Below are 20,171 nucleotides of genomic sequence, written 5' to 3'. Positions count from 1 at the left end.
TTGGTACTATTTTAATAGGCCTTGTACCTTTGTGTAATTTACACATCTAAAAAGAAACTATATTCAATTTATTTTAAGGAAATATTACTGTGAACATACATATAATCTTTATGGGGAGAAGTCTGAATATGAAGGAAATGTACAAGATTGAAGTTGCTTTTAATAGAGAAGTGTTTATATTCTTTTATTTTCCTTTCAGTCCATATAGCCCTTTCATGTACACATATACACACGTGCATGCTCAATTGTGTTAAAATAGTCTGATATCAAATAATGAGATGTTTATTAAACAAGCAAATAGATTCAATCATTTAAAAAATGACCAATTCTCTCAGATCAAGCTGAGAGAATTTGAGCTTCTGAGAATCTCGGAATTGTATTTAAACACAGTTACAATTTTGGAATGGATTTCAGAAGCATCTATGCACTGTAAAATATAATTACTCTGTCTTTTCCCTTCAACTTCCTGTTATTAACAATCTCTTTATGATGTCATCACTCAACATTCCCAGTTTGAATTTACAATGCTAAAGTCCTGGTAACATACAGGCAGGGGAAATGTCTCTTCCAAGATTGTAAGTACTTTGTTTAATACGTTTTTTTAGTATTTTTAATGACTAACATGCTCAATTTAGCAACATATTTATATTTTTAATGTAAGTAATGTTTCTATTATGGAATTTCATTTATAGATTAAAATTTTAGACATAGGTATGAAGTTTTCAACAATATTTCGAGTGTTTTGCTTTGAGATTTAGATACTTTAAGATTTTTCATGAAATAGCTGATAGTCTTAACAATTATATGTGTGTGCATGTGTATGTGTACTGATAATCACATCTTATTATAAGGAGAAAGGAAGTAATGTATGTGAAGGTATTTAAAATGTAAAGCAAGAAACAATGTAGTAAGACTTTATTATACAGCTTTGATGGACTTAATTTTATGTAAAGGAAAATCAGACCATTCTTTAGGTCTGATAAAAAAGAAGATTTACTGTTGTTTCCAATAAAAGAAAGTATACTGAGTTGAATTTTAAAAGGAATCATTAGGTAAATAATGAATATTATTAATATGTAATTAAACAATAGTATTTCTACAGGCTTTCATGGCCACATTTTTTAATGTTTGTCTTTATTTTGAAAGCTGATCTCCTCTAAAATAATATTGCTGAAATTATAAAGAAAAATAAGATAATATAGACCATATTGACTTGGAGCCACCAGCTAATAGCCATGTGTATTAAGTTGAACCTCAAGAGATTGTCAGTATTCAATCATCTTTTACCTACAAAACTGGAATTTTCTTATGGTACAATCTAATATAAAAAAAAAAACAAAAAACAGAGCAGACCTGGTGGCCCAGTGATTTAGCGCCGCCTTCAGTCCAGGGCGTGATCCTGGAGACCCGGGATTGAGTCCCACCTTAGGCTCCTTGCATGGAGCCTGCTTCTCCCTCTACTTGTGTCCCTCTCTCTCTCTCTGTGTGTGTGTGTCTCATGAATAAATAAGTAAAATAAAATCTTTAAAAAAACATAAAATCAATAAGAAAGATACTCTTAAGGTGACATAAAAAGTTGAAAGTTATGAATAGGTATTTTATAGAAAAAGAAATGTGAATGACCAGTAAACATAAAAAGTTGCACAACCTCATTTATGAAAAGAAAATCTGGAAAATCTTTGACTCAGAAATTCAAAATCTACAGAAAAAAAACTAAACTAGGCTAAAATAATTTTTCCTTTTTAAATGATTCTTTTTTTTTGTGATGTTTAGATGTTTTTCAATTAGTATGCATTACTTTTAAAATCAGAAATTTCGATACAGCGTGGAAGAAAGAAAAATGATGATTTGATTGAGAAATGAAAATTGAGCTCCTAGTGTTTTTAGAAAGACATTTCTCGTTTGATGCTGCCTACATCATAAAGGCTTCAGGATTACATCACCATTGGGCACTATCTCTGAAACAGTGTCATCAGCAAAATCTTCTATGTCCTCCTCTGCCTCCTATATGAATGATATCCATGATATCCATGCTCTCTGAAACATGGCTTTTTCTCAAATACACTGCTTCTCCTGAGGCCCTCTTGAGTAGGAGATATTTTCCTTTCCATGTCCTTTCCTACCACTGGATCCAGAGGTGCAATAGATATATGCTTGGTTCCTCAATGGTATTTCCAACTCATTTTAATTCTCTACTCCCTAAAAAATAGCTACCTTTGAATCTCATGTCATCAGATTGTCTCACCTGATACCTTTCCTTGTTATATTCATCTACTAACTCCCAGGTCATCCCCTTTATTTTGCCATGATTTTCTGTCTGGCCCACTGCCATTACCTCTCGTCTTAATCTCTGATGATTTTAAGATGTAATCATTCCATATCCCAACATCTTGATTATTTGACTTTATTTTCTCAAATTATATTGCTTTCCATTTTATTTCAGTGGCTCAATCCTATTCATAATTCTCCAAAATCTCAATTTCAAACATTTCATTCTTCAACCACTGCTTTAGGTACCACTAATATCCCCACTCCAACAATTCTTCTGCCCCTATAAGATCTACTATTAATTTTACTACCTTTGAACTATTGCTCATTAGTCCTCTCCTTATGGCTTTACTTCTGTTCTTACCCTTTATAGATCTTCACCAATCTTAAGTTCTTATAGACTAATGGTGAACCAATACAAATAATTTCCTGCATACAACTTCAATTCCCTTTACCCACTCTCCCTTTGACATTTCTTTGACAAAACCTTAATTTTAGATAAATCCAACTTCCCCATTACTTCCCAGTAGCACTTTTGCAAGTTGAATATGGCTGAGGAAAACCTTGTAACCATGATAATTGGCTTAATTTATAATATTAAACTGCAAGTGGGCCATTAAAGATATCTGGCAATGCTATTAAACTTCACTCATCTGTTCAAATCTCTCCTTTAAGATGACTATTTCTTATATTTTTTCTCTTAAATTTAAATAGATTTCCACCCCACTCTTGGCTATTAGAGGAAAATAAGGGAAATTTTCACTATTTCCACAACTAAATATACTAGTCTATGTGTATCTTTAAATCCCTTTTTCTGCCTTCCTCCTATTGTAGTAGGAACCTTCTTCTTGCTCATATCTAAATATAACTTAAGTTGTATTAGTTTCCTAGGGCTGCTGAAGCAAATTACCACAAACTAGCTAGCCTAAAATATTAGAAGTTTATTGTCTCATATTTCTGGAAACTAAAAGTCCAAAATCAAGATGGCAGCATTATGGGCTTCTTCTCAAGGCTCTGAGGAAGAATGTATCCCATGACTCTTCTAGCTTCTGGCAGTTTCTAGCAATCATTGGCATTCCTTGGATTGTAGATACGTCACCCCAGTCTCTGCCTCAGTCATCACATGGCATACTCTCCCTGTCTGTGTGTGTCAGTGTCCAAATTCCCTTCTTCTCATAAGAACATCAAATATTGAATTAGAACCCATCTTAATCCAGTATGACCTCATTTAAACTTGATTACATCTGCAAAGACCCTGTTTCCAAATAAGGTCAAATTCACAGGTACTAAATGATAGGACTTGAATGTATCTTTATGGGAGACATAATTCAACTCATAACACTGGGCATTGGATTTTTCTTCACTACTTAAGGATATGCCTCCTATAATTAACTTATCTTCTGTATCCTCATTTTTTGGTCTTTTTTCTTTGAAACATAATTGACATATAACTGTGTAAGTTTGAGGTGTACAATGTGATGATTTGAGGTTCATATGCATTGCAGAATTATGACCATTGCAGGATTAGTTAACATCTCCATCACATCATATAATTACCATTTCTTTTTTTATGATGAGAACATTTGAGGTCTACTCTTTTACCAAATTTCAAGTATATAATACATCATTGTTAACTATAATCACTGCAACATATTCATCTTATGACTGGAAGTTTGTACCCTTTGAACATCTCTGAATTTCCCCTATGCTACCCAGCCCCAGAGAATCACCATTGTACTGTTTCAGTGAAATAAGCCTCTTTACAATCCACATATAAGCGTAATCATACAGTATTATCTTTCTGCCTAATTTATTTTGCTTTAGATAATGCCCTCAGGTTCCATCTCTATTGTCATAAATGACAGGATTTCTCCCTTTCTCATGGCTGAAATATATATATAATCTTTTATAGAGTGATTTGATTTCTGATTTGCTTTGTATAAATACCCAGAAGTGGGATTGCTGTATCATTTGATAGTTCTATTTTTAATTACTGAAGAACCTCATCCTGTTGTTCATACTGACTGTACCAATTTACATTTGTCCCTGCTAGAGGGCACAAAGGTTCCCTTTTTCTCTACAGCCTCACCAGCACTTAGTTCTCATATTTGGTAAGAGACATTTTAACGGATGAGAAGTGATGTCTCACTCTAGTTTTGATATGGGCTACCCTGATGATTAGGTTTGCTGAGCATCTCTGCATGTATCTGTTGGCCTTTTGTGTGGCTCCTTTGGAAAAAATGATTATTTAGTTTTTATTTAAATGCCAGTTAGTTAACATACTGTATAGTGTTATTTTCATGTGTAGTGATCTGTTGCTTACATAGAACACTCAGTGCTCATTACAAGTATTGTCCTTTATACCCATCATCCATTTAACTGATACCCACAGACACCTCCCCTCCAGCAACCCTCAGTTTGTCCCCTACAGTTAAGTCTGCTTTATGATTTGCCACTCTCTTGTTTACTTTGCACATTTAAAACTCAAAATTTTTTGATTATTTGTTTTTCTCTATTGAGTTGTATGAGTATCTCATATTGTATGTTAACCTCTTATCAGACAGTTTCAAAATATTTTGTCCCATTCCATTTCATTTCAATGATTTTTCCTTTTGATGTACAGAAGCTTTCAGTGTGATGTAATTTCACTTTATTTTTGTTTTGTTGCTTATATATTTGGTGCATTTTTAAATATACCTGTTAACCATTTTTATGCCTTCTTTGAAAAATGTCTATTCAGGTAATTTGTCTATTTTTATTTATTTATTTATTTTAGGATTTTATTTATTTATTCATAGAGACATAGAGAGAGAGAGAAAGAGAGAGAGAGAGAGAGAGAGAGCTTGCAGAGGGAGAAGCAAGCTCCATGCAGGGAGCCCGATGCGGAACTCCATCCCAGGTCTGCAGGATCACACCCCAGGCTGCAGGCGGCGCCAAACCGCTGCACCACCGGGGCTGCCCCATTTGTCTATTTTTAAATCAGTCTGCTATTTTTAATATTGAGTTATGTAAGTTACCTAAATATTATGGGTATTAACCCTTTGTCAGATAATTGGTTTCCAAATATTCTCTCCCTTTCAACATGCTGCTTTTCAATATTAACAATTGTTCATTTGCTTTGCAAAAGCTAAGTTTTATATAGTCCCATGTATTTATATTTGCTTTTGTTGCCTGAACTTTTAGTGACATATATTAAAAAATCAATATCAAGGGCATATCAAAAATCTTTCTTCCTATGTTTTCTTCTATAAGTTGAAAAGTTTCAGTTCTTATGTTTAAGTTTTAACTCATTTTAAACTTAATTTTTGTGATTTGTGTAAGATAGAGTTCCACTTTTATTCCTTTGTATGTGTATATACACTTATCCCAGAACCATTTATTGAAAAGATGATCATTACCTATTGTATGTTCTTGGTGTCCTCATGAAGGATTAGTTGATTTTATATGCATGGGTTTCTTTCTCTGTTTTTCATTACATTCCATTGTTCTATGTCTGTTTTTATTCCAGTACCATACTGTTTTAATTACTATATATTTGTGCTTTAGTTTGCAATCAAAGAGTAATATCTCCATATTATTCCTCTTTCTTGGGACTGTTTTGGCTATTCATAGTCTTGTGCTTCCATACAAATCTTAGTATTGTTAGTTATAATTCTGTGGGAAAATTCTATTGGAATTTTGATCAGGATTGCATTTAATCTCTAGATGGATTTAGTAGTATTGGCATTTTCACAGTATTTTTTAAAATATTTTATTTATTTATTCATGAGAGATACAGAGAGAGAGAGAGAGAGAGGGAGGGAGGGAGGAAGGGAGGGAGGGAGAAGAGAGAGAGGCAGAGACATAGGCAGAGGGAGAGGCAGGCTGCCTGCAAGGAGACCAATGTCGAACTTGATCCCGGACCCCAGAATCACTCCGTGAGCCAAAGGCAGACACTGAACCACTGAGCCATCCAGGCATCCCAGCGTTTTAACAATATTCTACTGATACATGAAGTTGAGATATCTTTCCATTTTTTAATGTTTTCATTTCCTTTCATCAATGTATGACATTTTCAGTGTAAAAATATTTAATTTCCTTGGATAAATATATTTGTAAGAACTTTATTTTTTTAACTCTTCTGAATTAGATTATTTACTTTTACTTTTTTATTTTTATTTAAATTCTGGTTAACAATTACTGTAGTATTAGTTTCAGGTATAAAATTACCGATTCAATACTTACCTGGTGCTTCTCACAAGAATTTCTTTCATTAACTCCTATCACTTATTTAATCCTTCCCCTTGATCACCTCTGTTCTGGTAACCATCATTTTTTTTTGTCTGTAATTAAGAGTGTGTTTCTAAGTTTGCCTCTCTCTGTTTTTTTCTTTGCTCATTTGGTTTATTTCTTAAGTTCCACATACGAGTGAAATCATACAGTATTTGTCTTTCTCTGACTTATTTGCTTTGCATAATACTCTCTAGCTTCATCCACATGATTGTAATGGCAAGATTTCAATCTTCTTTTATGGCTGAATAAGTCCTATTATATATGCAATATTCTATTACATGTATGCAACTTCTTTATTCATTCATATATTGATTGGCACTTACACTGCTTTCATAATTTGACTATTAAACATAATGTTGCTATAAACATAGGGGCACAATCAATCCCTTTGAATTAGTATTTTTCTATTCTTTGAGTAAATACTTAGTAGTGCAAATGCTGGATTATAGGGTAAATATACTTTTAACTTTTTGATGAACCTCCATAGTGTTTTTCAGAAGGCCTACACCATTTTGCATTTACACCAACAGTGTAAGAGGGTTCCCCTTTCTCTACCTACCTGCCAAAAATTGTTTCTTGTGTTATTGATTTAAACCATTCTGATAAGGACGCCTGGGTGGCTCAGTGGTTGGGTGCCTGCCTTGGGCTCAGGTCGTGATCTGGGGATCTGAGATTGAGTCCGGCATCGGGCTCCCTGCTGGGAGCCTGCTTTTCCCTTTGCCTGTGTCTCTGCCTCTCTCTGTGTGTCTGTCAGGAATAAATAAATAAAGACCTGAGCACAAGGCAGATGCCCAACCACTGTGCCACCCAGGTGTCCCAATAAAATCTTTAAAATTTTTTTAAAAATAAACGATTCTGATAGGTGTGAGGTGATATCTCATTAGAGTTTTGATTTGTATTTTCCTGATGATTAGTGATGTTGACATCTTTTCTTGTGTCTTTTGGCCATGTGTATGTCTTCCTTGATAAAATGTCTATCCAAGTCTTCTGCACAATTTTGAATTGCATTATTCATTTTTTATGTTAAATTTTATATGTTCTTTATGTATATTGGATACTAATCTTTTATCAGATAACCATAAGAGACTCTTAACTATAGGAAACAAAATGAATGTTGCTGGAGGGGAAGTGTGTGGAAGCATGGAGTAATTTGGTGATGGACTTTAAGGATATTTGAGTAATGAGCACTGGGTGTTATATCCAAGTGATGAATCACTAAATTCTACCTCTGAAACTAATAATACAGTATATATTAAATAAAATGAATTTGAATTTAAAAAGATTTAAATTATTTGCAAATATCTTCTCCCATTTTATAGCTGTCTTTTAGTTTTGTTGATTGTTTCTTTGCTGTGCCCCTTTTTAGTTTGAGGAAGTCCCAACTATTTATTTTTACTTCTGTTTTGCTTCTGTTTGGAGACATATCTAATGAAAAATTATTATGGCTGATGTCAAAGAGGTTGCTGATTGTGTTTTCCTCCAGGATTTTGATGGCTTCAAATCTTATATTTAGATCTTTCATCCATTTCAAATTTATTTTTTTGTGTATGGTGTAAGAAAGAGGTGCAATTTCATTCTTTTGTATGTTTTTGTCTAGGTTACCCAGCACCATTTTTGAAGAGACTGTATTTCCCCCATTGTATATCCTTTCTACCTTGTTGAAGATTAATTGTCCAAATAGTTGTGGATTCGTTTTAGGGTTTTCTAATATATTATTTTGATCTATGTGTATATTTGTGTGGCAATACCATATTGCATTGATCACTACAGCTTCTAATATAACTTGAAATCTGATATTGTGATGCCTCCAGCTTACTGTACTTTCTTCTTTCTTGTTTATTTATTTATTTATTTATTTATTTATTTATTTATTTATTATCTATTTATTTATTGGAGTTCAATTTGCCAACATATAGTAAAACACCCAGTGTTCATCATGTCAAGTGCCCCCTTCAGTGCAGGTCACCCAATCACCTCATTCCCGTGCCCACCTCCCCTTGCACTACCAATTTTTGGTTTCACAGTTAGGAGTCTTTAATGTTCTGTCACCTTCTCTGGTATTTCCCACTTATTTTCTCTCCTTTCCCCTTTAATCCCTTTCACTATTTTTTATATTCCCTGAATGAATGGTTTTTATTACATTGAGCTGCATTTCCTTAATATGCAATTTGTTGAGAGTTTCAATATGAAAGGATGCTGTTTTTTGTCAAATGCTTTTTTTCTGCATCTGTTGAGATAATTATATGATTTTTTCTTTCATTTTATTTGGTGTAGCATATTTACTAATTTTGGTTTAATGAACATTTTTACATTGCAAAGATGAATCCCAATTCTTCATGGTGTACACTCATTTTAATATGCTGTTGAATTCAGTTTACTAATATTTTATTGAGGATTTTTTTCATTCACATTCAATAGAGGTATTGGCCTGTAATTTCTTTATTTTTACAGTCTTTATATGTCTCACAAAATGGCAATATTGTCACCTTTGGAATTTGGAAGTGTTTCAGAAGGATTGGATTAATTATTTAAATATTTGGTACAGTTCATCAGGGGAGTCCTTTGTTACTGGGCATTTCTTTGTTGGGAGGATGTTTATCACTCTAGCTTATACTCTCACTATGTGTCATTTTAGATGGTCTCTTTTTTTTTTTTAAAGATTCACTCTAGATGAGTTCCAAAAGTTCAGGCATTTCTTCTATTTTTAAAAATTTGTTGGCATATAATTCTTCATAGTAGTTTTTTATGACTTTTTATATTTCTGTCGTATCGGTTGTAATGTCTCCTTTTTATTAATAATTTAATTTATTTGAATCTTTCCTCTGTTTTCAGTTAGTCTAGTTAAAGTTTCATCAATTTTATCTTTTCAAAAACTAGCTCTTAGGTTTTTTAAATATTTTTCATTATTTTCTTAATCTGTATTTGATGTATTTCTGTTCTAGTCTTTATATTTCCTTTCTTCTAACTTTGAACTTTGTTCTTTTTCTATTTCTTGAGATGTCAAATTAGATTGTTTAAGCTCATTCTTTTTTTCCATAATGTAGTTATTGTGTTAAATTTTATTCTTAGAACTGTTTTTGCAGCATCATATAAGTTTTGATATGTTTCCGTATCCATTTATGTCAAAGCTATTTTTTTTATTTCCCTTTTCCTTTCTTCTTTGATCCATTAGGTGTTCATGAGTTCCAACATATTTGTAGATTTTCCAGTTTGCCTCTTGGTCATTGATTTCTAGTTTAATACCATTGTGTTTGGAAAAGATATTTGATAAAATTTCAATTTTCTTAAATTTGTTAAGACTTATTTTGTGACTTTTCATATGACCTATAATGGAGCTTGTTCTATATGGTTTTTTTAAGATTTTATTTATTTATTCATGAGAGACGCACACACAGAGAGAGAGGCAGAGGGAGAAGTAGGCTTTGTGCAAGAAGCCCAATGTGGGGCTCAATCCCAGGTCCCAGAATCACACCCTGAGCCGATGGCAGACCCTCAACCGCTGAGCCACCCAGGAGTCCCTGTTCTATGTGTTCTTAAGGAAAATGTGTATCTTGCTCCTATTGGATGGAATTTTTTGTATATGTTTTTTAGGCCCATTTGACCTAAAATATAGTTCAAATTAAATGATTCCTTGCTGATTTTATGTCTGGAGTATCTATCTGTTGTTTAAAGTGGGTACTGAGGTTCCCTACTATTATAGTATTGTCTATTTCTCTCATCAAATATTTTAGTATCTACTTAATATATTTAGATACCCAGGGCACCTGAAGTGTTTGCCTTTGGTTCAGGTTATGATCCCATGGTCCTGGGATCTGGCCTCATGTCTGGCTCCCTGCTGAGCAGGGAGTCTGCTCCCCTGCACCTCACTCATGCTTTCTTTCTCTAATAAATAAATAATCATATATATGTGTGTGTGTGTGTTGCTTATATATTTAACCATTGCAATATACTCTTGACAAATTGATACCTCTATCATTATGTACTGACCTTGCCCCGCCCTTACTGTTTGTGGCTTAAAGTCTATTAATGCAATATAATTATAGTTTCCCCTGCTCCCTTTGGTTTCCACTTGCATGGAATATGTTTTTCAATCACCTCACTTTGAGACTGTATAAGTCCTTAAAGCTTAAGTGTCACTCTTGTAAGCTTCATATAATTATTTCTTGTTTTCTAATTCATTCCACCATCTTATGACTATGGAGAATTTAGTTCATTTTTATTTAGAGTAATTATTGATAGGTAAGGATTTACAAGTAACATCTTATTAATTATTTCCTGGCTGTTTTATAGTTTCCTTATTAGTTCTTCTTCCCTTGCTTCCTTCTTTGTGACTTTATTATTTTCCCCAGTAATCTGCTTGAATTCCCTTCTCTTTAACATCAGTGTTACAGAAAACATCTTATAAATATGATAGTTTATTGTAAGCTGATAACTACTTAACTTTAATTAAGTAGTGGTCAATATATTATTATTTTATATATATATACATATATATTTATATTGAAGTACTAGAGTGTTCTAAATTTAACTATATATTACTTTCACCAGTGTGTTAAATATAAAAATGTATTTTGTGTTACTAATTAGTGTTTTCATTTCAGCTTGAAGAACTTCTTTCAGCATTTCTTTTTTTAAATTTTTTATTTATTTATGATAGTCACACAGAGAGAGAGAGAGAGACAGAGACAGAGATACAGGCAGAGGGAGAAGCAGGCTCCATGTACCGGGAGCCCGACGTGGGATTGGATCCCGGGTCTCCAGGATCGCGCCCTGAGCCAAAGGCAGGCGCCAAACCGCTGCGCCACCCAGGGATCCCTCTTTCAGCATTTCTTGAAGGAAAAAAAGGGTCTAGTGATAATTTACTCCCTCAGCTTTGTTTGTCTGGAAAATTATTTTTCTCCATAATTTCTGAAGGACAACTTTTAAAATAGAGTGGTTTACACTGGCAATTTATTTTCTTCTTTCAGCTTTTTGTATATATCATCCCACTCTCTCCTGGCTTGTAAGACTTCTGACTTCGATAATTAATAGATTCTTTTGATTGCATGTCATAAATTATCTAAGCTTTCCTAAATATTTTTCATTATATTTTTTGTTTTCATTTTACTCAATAATTTAAAGGATTCTGTCTTCTAATTCATACATTCTTTTCTTCTGTTTTATCTTTTCTGCTTTTGTTCTTTATTAATTTTTTATTTCATCCATTATGTTTTACAGCTCCAGAATTTCTTTCTTTTATGTTTTCTATCCTTTTTGTTAAACTACTCAATTTGCTTGTGTATTGTTTGCCTCATTTTTTGAATTATTTTTCTGTGTTTTTATAGTTCAGTGAGCTAGCTTCCTTAAAATAGCTATTTTGAATTCTTTATCAGGTAAATCATAAATATTCATTATTTTGTGTTTGGTTACTGAAAAATTACTGTAATCCTTTTGTGGTGTCTACAATCCTTGATGCTTCATGTTCCTTGAAATTTTGCATGTTGTTTTCATATTTGAAGTAGTAGTCACCTTGCCCATTCTTTACTGATTGACTTCAAAAGATAAATAGCTTCCTTCTCTGCTAGGAATTCTGAGGATCTCTCAGACCTTGTATGGATATATATATGCTCCATGCTTCTTGCTCCCTTTTGTGAAAGAATTCTTAAACTTGAATTATTTTCTTGATCTTGCAAAGCATGAGGACAAGTGCAGACAGCCTGTTTTTATTTCACAAGAAGCAGCAATAAAGCTCAAGTTTGTGGTATTTCTTGGTCCACAGAATCATGTTAGGTTCATGTGCATTCTCACTAGCGATTTGTCAAAGCTCACATTCACCACCAGCAGGAGCATGCACAGGCAGCCAAACACAATATGGGAGTATGTATGGGTGAGACACACAGTGTTTGGGAATGCCCATGGACCAGTTTAAGGATCCATTGGAAAGGCATTCCCAGAAGCTCATGAGTAGGCTTCTTGATGTAGTCTTTAACACAGTTGGGTTCATATTCATTTAATGCCTTCTGAGAGTCATCTGCTGCTCTCTCTGCCTCTTCTTGTCCATAGTCACGCTGCTCATGACTCAATACTCTGGATGTGATGAGAGAGAAATGGACCTTTTTGACATTGTCCCACACAGCTAAGGAAACTAGGCATTCACACACTTTCACTGTCCCCCATGGAAGAAATCAGAGACCAAGAAGATCTCTTTTGGCAGTAAGCTGTACTGCTTCAACTGTTCCAACTGTTCCTCTTACTCTTTCCATGCAGCCTTTTTTTTAAACTTAATTGTGTGCTATAACTTCTTCACTAGAAACTAGGACTTTAACAAAGTTTCATACGTGGGTAACCATTAAGATAGTGTTGTCCAGGATATTTTGGACCATGGTTGAGAGGAGCTGAAGGTGGGTCATGGACTACTACAGTGTCCAAAGCTGGTACCAAGGGCTATTGCCACACACAAATGTGGGCAAGTCTCTTCCTGGTTCTCTTAGCATATGGTACTGACTACTAATTGGTGCAGCCACAGTGGAAAACATTATGGAAGTTCCTCAAAAATTGAAAATTAAATTACCATATGATCCAATAATTCCAGTCCTGGGTGATTTGCCTAAAATACGAAAACTGTAATTTGAAAATATATATATATATATATACACATTTATAGTTATTTCTTGTATTTCATCAAATATGGAAGCAACCCAAGTATCCCTTGGGTCCCTAGGTGAATGGGTAAAAAAGATATATATTTTTTTGTCATGTCTTCTTCTGGTTTGTGTATCAGAGTTATGCTTGTCTTGTAGAATAATTTTTGTGCTTTCCTCTTTCCTTTCCCTTCTATTTTCTCAAATAGTTTGAGAAAAATAGGTATTAACTCTTCTTTAAATACTTGGTAGAACCCACTGAATCTCTCAGTTCTACACTTGTTTGTTAGAAGTTTATTTTTATTACTGATTCAATTTCATCACTAGTAATAGTCTATTTAAATTTTCTATTTCTTCCTGATTCATTTTTGGAAAGTTATATGCTTCTAGGAATTTAGTCATTTCTTTTAGTTTGTTCAATTTGATGCCATCTAGTGATTCATAATTTCCCTTCTATTCCTACATATTTTTCTGGTGTCAGTTATTATTTCTCCTCCTTCATGTCTGATTACATTTATTTGAGTCCTCTTTCTTTTCTTCTTACTGAGTCTAGCAAAATGTTTATCAATCTTGTTGATTTTTTCAAAAAAATAGTTCTCATTTAATTGATGTTTTATTGTTTTCTGTGTCTATTTCATGTATTTCTCCTCTATTATTATTTCCTTTATTCTACTGGCTTGGGGCTTTGTTCTTCTAGTTCCTTTAGGTACAAAATTAGATTGTTTGAGATTTTTCTTGCTGCTACTTGAAGTAAGGCTGTATTACTGTAAATTTTCCTTTACAGTTACCTTTTATTTTTTTTTGGTAGTTTGTGGTTGCTTTGTTTTTTAATGTTTTATCTAGGGGATCCCTGAGTGGCTCAGTGGTTTAGCACCTGCTTTTGGCCCAGGGCATGATCCTGGAGTCCCAGGATCCAGTCCCACATCGGGCTCCCTGCATGGAGCTTGCTTCTCCCTCTGCCTCTGTGTGTGTGTGTGTGTGTGTGTGTGTGTGTCTGTGTGTGTGTGATGAATAAATAAATAATTTAAAAATAAATAAACATAAAATATTTTATCTATTTGAGAGAGAATACAAAAGTAGAGGGAAGAGCAGAGGGAGAGGAAGAAGCCAACTCCATGTTGAGTGTGGAGCATGATGTAGGGCTTGATACAAAGATTCTGAGATCATGACCTGAGCTGAACTCAAACTGAATGAGCCATCTGGGTGCCTCACTGTTGGGTTTTCATCTTCATCTGTCTTCATGTACTTTTTTATTTCCCCTTTTTTCTCTTGTAGGACCTATTCATTGCTTAGTAGCATGTTACTGTGTACTTGTGTTCTTTCCAATTTTTTTGTGATTGATTTCTAATTTCATAGAATTATAGTTAGAAAAGATGCATGATATGATTTTCAAATTTTTGAATTGATTCAGACTTCTTTTGTGGCATAACATTTGATTTACTTGGAGGAAGATTCCATGTGCCCTTGAAAAGAATGTACATTCCACACATTGACTAGAATGTTCTGAATCTGTTAGCTCCATCTGGTTCAATGTGTCACTCAAAGCCACTCTTTCCTTGTTGATTTTCTGCCTGGATGGTATATTTATTCCCATAAAAGTGTGTTAAATTTCCCTACTAGTATTGTAATATTGTCAATTTCTTCCTTTAGTCTGTTGATACTTACTTTATGTATATGGGTGCACCCATTATGGGTGCATAGACATTTAAAATTGTCACATCTTCTGACTGGATTTTTCCCTGTATCGCTAAGCAGTGTATTACTTTGTCTTTTGTTTAAGTGTTTGTTTTAAAATATATTTTGTCCTATATAAGTATTACTACCTAGCGTTATTTTTGCTTCCATTTGCATGATGTTTTTCCACCCCTTTGCTTTCAATCTGCATGTGCCTTTAAGTCTGAAGTGAATCTCTTCTGGGTAACATAGATGAGTCTTGTGTTTTTTTGAGATTTTATTTATTTGAGAAAGAGAAAGAAAGCATGCATGTGTGTGCATATGCACGAGAGAGACAGAGAGAAAGAGAGAGAGATAGAGAGAAAGAGAAAGAGAATGAGAGGGGCAAGGGGCAGAGGGAGAGGGAGAGAGAATCTGCGCTGAGTATGGAACCTGACACCAACCTTGATCCCAAGACCCAGAGATCATGACCTGAGCTGAAATCAAGAGTCAGATGTTTAACTGACTAAGATACCCAGGCACCCCAAGGAGTCTTGGTTTTTATCCATTCACTTAGCGTACATCTTTTGAATTGAGTATTTGGGCAATTTACATTCAAAGTATTATGAATAATTGTGTAATCATTTTTTTACATTCAGAAAATTCATTGTTCTTTATTTTTTTAATTTAAATACATCTTAGGTAACATATACTGTAGTATAAGTTTCAGAGGTAGAATTTAGTGATTCATCATTTGCTTATGACACCCAGTGCTCATAACATCAAGTGGCTTCCTTAATGCCCATCACCCAGTTATGATATCCTCCCCAACTACTTACCTTCCAGCAACCCTCAGTTTCCTTCCCACAGTTAAGTCTCGTATGCTTGGCCTCCCCCTCTATTTTCCTCTTTTCCTTCCCTTCTCCTACATTCACCTATTTTGTTTTTAAATTTCACATGAGCGAGATCATATGGTATTTGTCTTTCTCTCATTGACTTATTTTGCTTAGCATAATACTCACTAGTTTCAACCATGTCATTGCACATGGCAAGTTTTCATTCTTTTTGAATAATGAGTAATATTCATATATATGTATATGTATATATATACATATATATGTATGTATATATATATGTTCATACCACTGCTTCTTTATCCATTCATCAGTTAATAGACATTTGGGCTCTTTCCATATTGACCCTATTGTGGATAGTGATAATATAAACATTGGTGTGCATATGCTCTTTTGAATCACTATGTTTGTATCCTTTGGATAAATACATAGTAGTGCAATTTCTGGGTCATAGGGTAGTTCTATTGTTAATCTTCTGAGAAAATGCCATACTGTTTCCCACACTGGCTGCTCCAGTTTGCATTCCGACCAACAGTGTAACAGTGTTCCCCCTTCTCTACATCCTTACCAACACCTCTTGTTTCTGAGTTAATTTTAGCCATTCTGACCAGTGTAAGGTGGTATCTTGTTGTGGTTTTGATTTGTATCTCCCTGATGCTGAGTGATGTTGCACAGTTTTTCCATGAGTCCATGAGCCATTTGTCTATCATCTTTGGAGAAATGTCTATTCATGTTTTGTGCCCACTACCTGACTGAATTTTTTGTTTTTTGGGTACTGGCATTGTTTGATAAGTACTTCATAAATTTGAGATACCAACCTTTTATCTTAGAAGTTATTTGCAAATATCTCTTCCCATTCTGTAGGTTATCTTTTGGTTTTGTCGACTGTTTCCTTTGCTGTGGAAAGCTTTTTGTCCTAATGCAATCCCAAGTTATGCTTCATTTCCCTTGTGTTTGGGGATGTATCTTGAAATAATTTGTTGAAGCTGAGGTCAAAGAGGTTGCTGTCTGTGTTCTCTTCTAAGACTTTGACAGATTCCTGTCTCACATTCTGATCTTTCATCCATTTTGAGTTTATGTTTGTATATACTGTAAGAAAATGGTCCAGTTTCATTCTTCTACATATGGCTGTCTGTAGTTTTCTCAACACCATTTTTTGAAGAGGTTGTCTTTTTTCCATTGGATATTGTTTCTTGCTTTGTGGAAGATAAGTTGACCATAGAATTGGGGGTTTATTTCTGGGTTCTCTATTCTGTTGCATTGATCAATGTGTGTAATTTTGTTCCAGTAACACTGTCTTGTTGTTTACAGATTTGTAACACAAATGAAGTCTGGAATTGTGATAGCTTTGATTTTCTTTTTCTACATTCTTTTGTTTATTCAGGACCTTCTCTGGTTGCATTCACATTTTAGGATTGCTTGTTCCAGCTCTGTGAAAAATGCTCATGGTATTTTGATAGGGATTGCATTGACTATGTAGATTGCTTTGAGAAGCACAGACATTTTAACAAATTTTTCTTCTAATCCATGGGAATGTAATCTTTTTCATTTATTTGTACCTTCCTCGATTTCATTCATGAGTATTCCATTGTTTTTAGAGTACACATCATTTACAGCTTTTGTTAGACCTATTCTTTTTTTTAATAAATTTATTTTTTATTGGTGTTCAATTTACCAACATACAGAATAACACCCAGTGCTCATCCCGTCAAGTGCCCCACCCCCGTGCCCATCACCCATTCACCCCCACCCCCCGCCCTCCTCCCCTTCCACCACTTCTAGTTCGTTTCCCAGAGTTAGGAGTTTTTATGTTATGTCTCCCTTTCTGATATTTCCCACACATTTCTTCTCCTTTCCCTTATATTCACTTTCACTATTATGTTAGGCCTATTCTTAGATATGATTCTTGGTGCATTTGTAGATGGGATCATTTCCTTGATTTTATCTCCTTTCTTCTGACTCATTGTTAATGTATAGAAATATAGCTGACTTCTGTGCCTTGCTTTTATATCCCATGACTTTGTTGTATTTGTTATAGCAATTTTCAGGGGAATATTTCAGGTTTTCTCCTTAGAGTACCATGTCTACTGCAGAGTGAGTTAAGAGTCTCTCATGGACCTCTTTGCCAATTGGGTTCTATGTACTTCTTGTTTTTGTCTAATTTCTGAGGCTAAGATTTCCAGTACTATGTTGAAAATATTGGTGCGAGTGGACATCCCTGTTCTGTTCCTGAACTAGGGTAAAAAGGTTTCTGTTTTTCCCCATTTAGGATGATATTAGCTATGGGTTTTTACATAAAGATTTTATGACATTAAGATCTGTTCCCACTATTCCTACACACACACACACACACACACACACACACACACACTGTGGATACTGTATTTTGTCAAATTCTTTTTCTGCATCAACTGAGAGGGTCATATGGTTCTTGTCCATTCTTGTATTAATGTGGCGTACCACATTGATTGATTTCTGGATGTTGAACCACCCCTGCAGGCCCAGGAATAAATCAATAATCCTTTTAAAGTAATGTTGGATCCTCATAGCTAGTATCTTGGTGAGAATTTTTACATCCAAGTTCCCCAGGGATATTGGTCTGTAATTATCCTTTTCAGAGGAGTCTTCGGTTTGGGTAATGCTGGCCTCATAGAATGAATTTGTAAATTTTCCTTCCCTTTCTATTTTTTTGAACAGCTTCAGAAGGATAGATATTAATTTTTTTAAATATTTGGTAGTATTCCCCTGGGAAGACAGCCAGCCAGGAACTCATGTTTGTTGGTATAATTTTGATTACTGATTCAATTTCTCTCCTGGTTATGGATCTCTTCAGGTTTTCTATTTTTTTCCTTCTTCAGTTTTGACAGTTTATATGGTTCTAGGAATGCATCCATTTCTTCCAGAATGCCTAATTTGCTGGTATATAATTGCTTATAATATTCACTTTTAATTGTTTGTATTTCTTCAGTATTGGTTGTGATCTCTGCTCTTTCCTTCATGATTTTATTTATTTCCATCTTTTCTCCTTTCTTTTTTAAATTTAAATTCAATTATCAATGTATATTTCATCATTAGTTTCAGATGTAGTGTTCAATAATTTATCAGTTGCATATAACACTCAGTGCTCATTAAATTTTGTGCCCACTTTATAATACCCATCACTCAATTACCTGACCCACCCACCCACCTCCCCCTAGAAACCCTTAGTTTGTTTCTTAGAGTTAAGAGTCTCTCATGGTTTGTCTCCCTCTCTGATTTATTCCCATTTTCTTTTCCTCCCTTCCCCTATGATCCTCTGTGATGTTCCATATATTGAAATATGAGTGACACCATATGATAATTATCTTTCTCAATTGACTTATTTTACTCAGCATAATACCCTCCAGTTCCATCCACATCAGTATAAATGGTAAATATCCTTTCTGATGGCTGAATAATATTCCATTGTATATATACATCAAATCTTCTTTATCCATTCATCTATCAATTGATATTTTGGCTCCTTCCACAATTTGGTTTTAATGGACTTTCTTTTTGATAATCCTGAGTAAGCGTTTATCAATTTTATTATTTCTTTCAATTAACACCTCCTCCTTTTGTTGATCTGTTCTATTGTTGTTGTTTATTTCTTTATCATTGATTTCTGCTCTAACATTTATTACTTCTCTTCTGCATTTAGACATTTTTGCTGTTCTTTTTTCAGCTCCTTAAGCTGTAAGGTTACTTGGTGTATATGAGACTTTCCTTGTTTGTTGATAAGGGCCTGTATTACTATGTACCTGCCTCTTAAGTCTGCCTTTGCTGTATCCCAAGGTTTTGAACTGTTTTTGCTATAATTTCGTGTGCTTCCAGTTTTTAAAAAACTTTAATTTTCTGGTTGACCCATTAATTCTTTACTAGGATGCTTTTTAACCTCCATGTACTTGTGGCCCTTCCAGTTTTTTTCTTGTGGCTGAGTTCATGTTTTATGGCATTGTGGTCTGAAAACATGCATGTTATGATCTCAATATTTTTGTAGCAGTTGAGACCTGATGTGTGAGCCAGTTTGTGATCTGTTCTGGAGAATGTTCAATGTGTAGTAGAGAATGTGTATTCTGCTGCTTTAGGATGAAATCCTCTGAATACATCTGTTAAGTCTATTTGGTCCAGTATGTCATTGAAAGTCCTTATTTCCTTGTTAATATTCTGTTTATATTATCTGTCTATTGTGTGAGTGGAATGTTAAAGTCCCTTACTATTTTTGTATTGTGAACAATGTGTTTCTTTAATTTTGTTATTAATTGGTTCACAGAAGTGGCCACTCCCAAGTTAGGGATATAAATATTTAAAACTGTTGGATCTTGTTGCATAGACCCTTTTAATATGGTATAGTGTCTTTCTTCATCTTTTACTAGACTCTTTGGTTTAAAATCTAGTTTGTCTTATATAAGAATGGCTACCTGAGCTTTCTTTTTAAGTACATTAGCATGATAAATGGTTCTGCATCCCCTCACTTTCAAAATGG

General features: G+C 34.2%; 1 protein-coding gene across 6 annotated transcripts in view; it reads left to right on the top strand.

Annotated features, from left to right (window-relative positions):
- The first annotated feature begins 493 nt into the window (after window positions 1–493).
- The window catches only part of CYLC1 (cylicin 1), a 134,765-nt gene continuing 115,087 nt past the window's right edge, over window positions 494–20,171 (top strand). For 5 of the 6 annotated variants that reach the window (XR_012026163.1, XR_012026164.1, XM_072815634.1 and 2 more), the window contains exon 1: window positions 544–575. Coding sequence is in view for 4 of the 6 variants with exons in the window: in XM_072815634.1 (XP_072671735.1) it covers window positions 559–575 (17 nt within the window). In the remaining 2 variants the exon portion in view is untranslated. Of the gene's footprint in view, window positions 576–20,171 lie in introns of all 6 variants that reach the window. The other variant, XM_072815632.1, reaches the window with a different exon arrangement.

Source organism: Canis lupus, chromosome X, assembly GCF_048164855.1.
Source record: "Canis lupus baileyi chromosome X, mCanLup2.hap1, whole genome shotgun sequence".
NCBI classification, from domain to species: Eukaryota; Metazoa; Chordata; class Mammalia; order Carnivora; family Canidae; genus Canis; species Canis lupus.
This window is presented reverse-complemented; position numbering and strand designations above follow the sequence as displayed.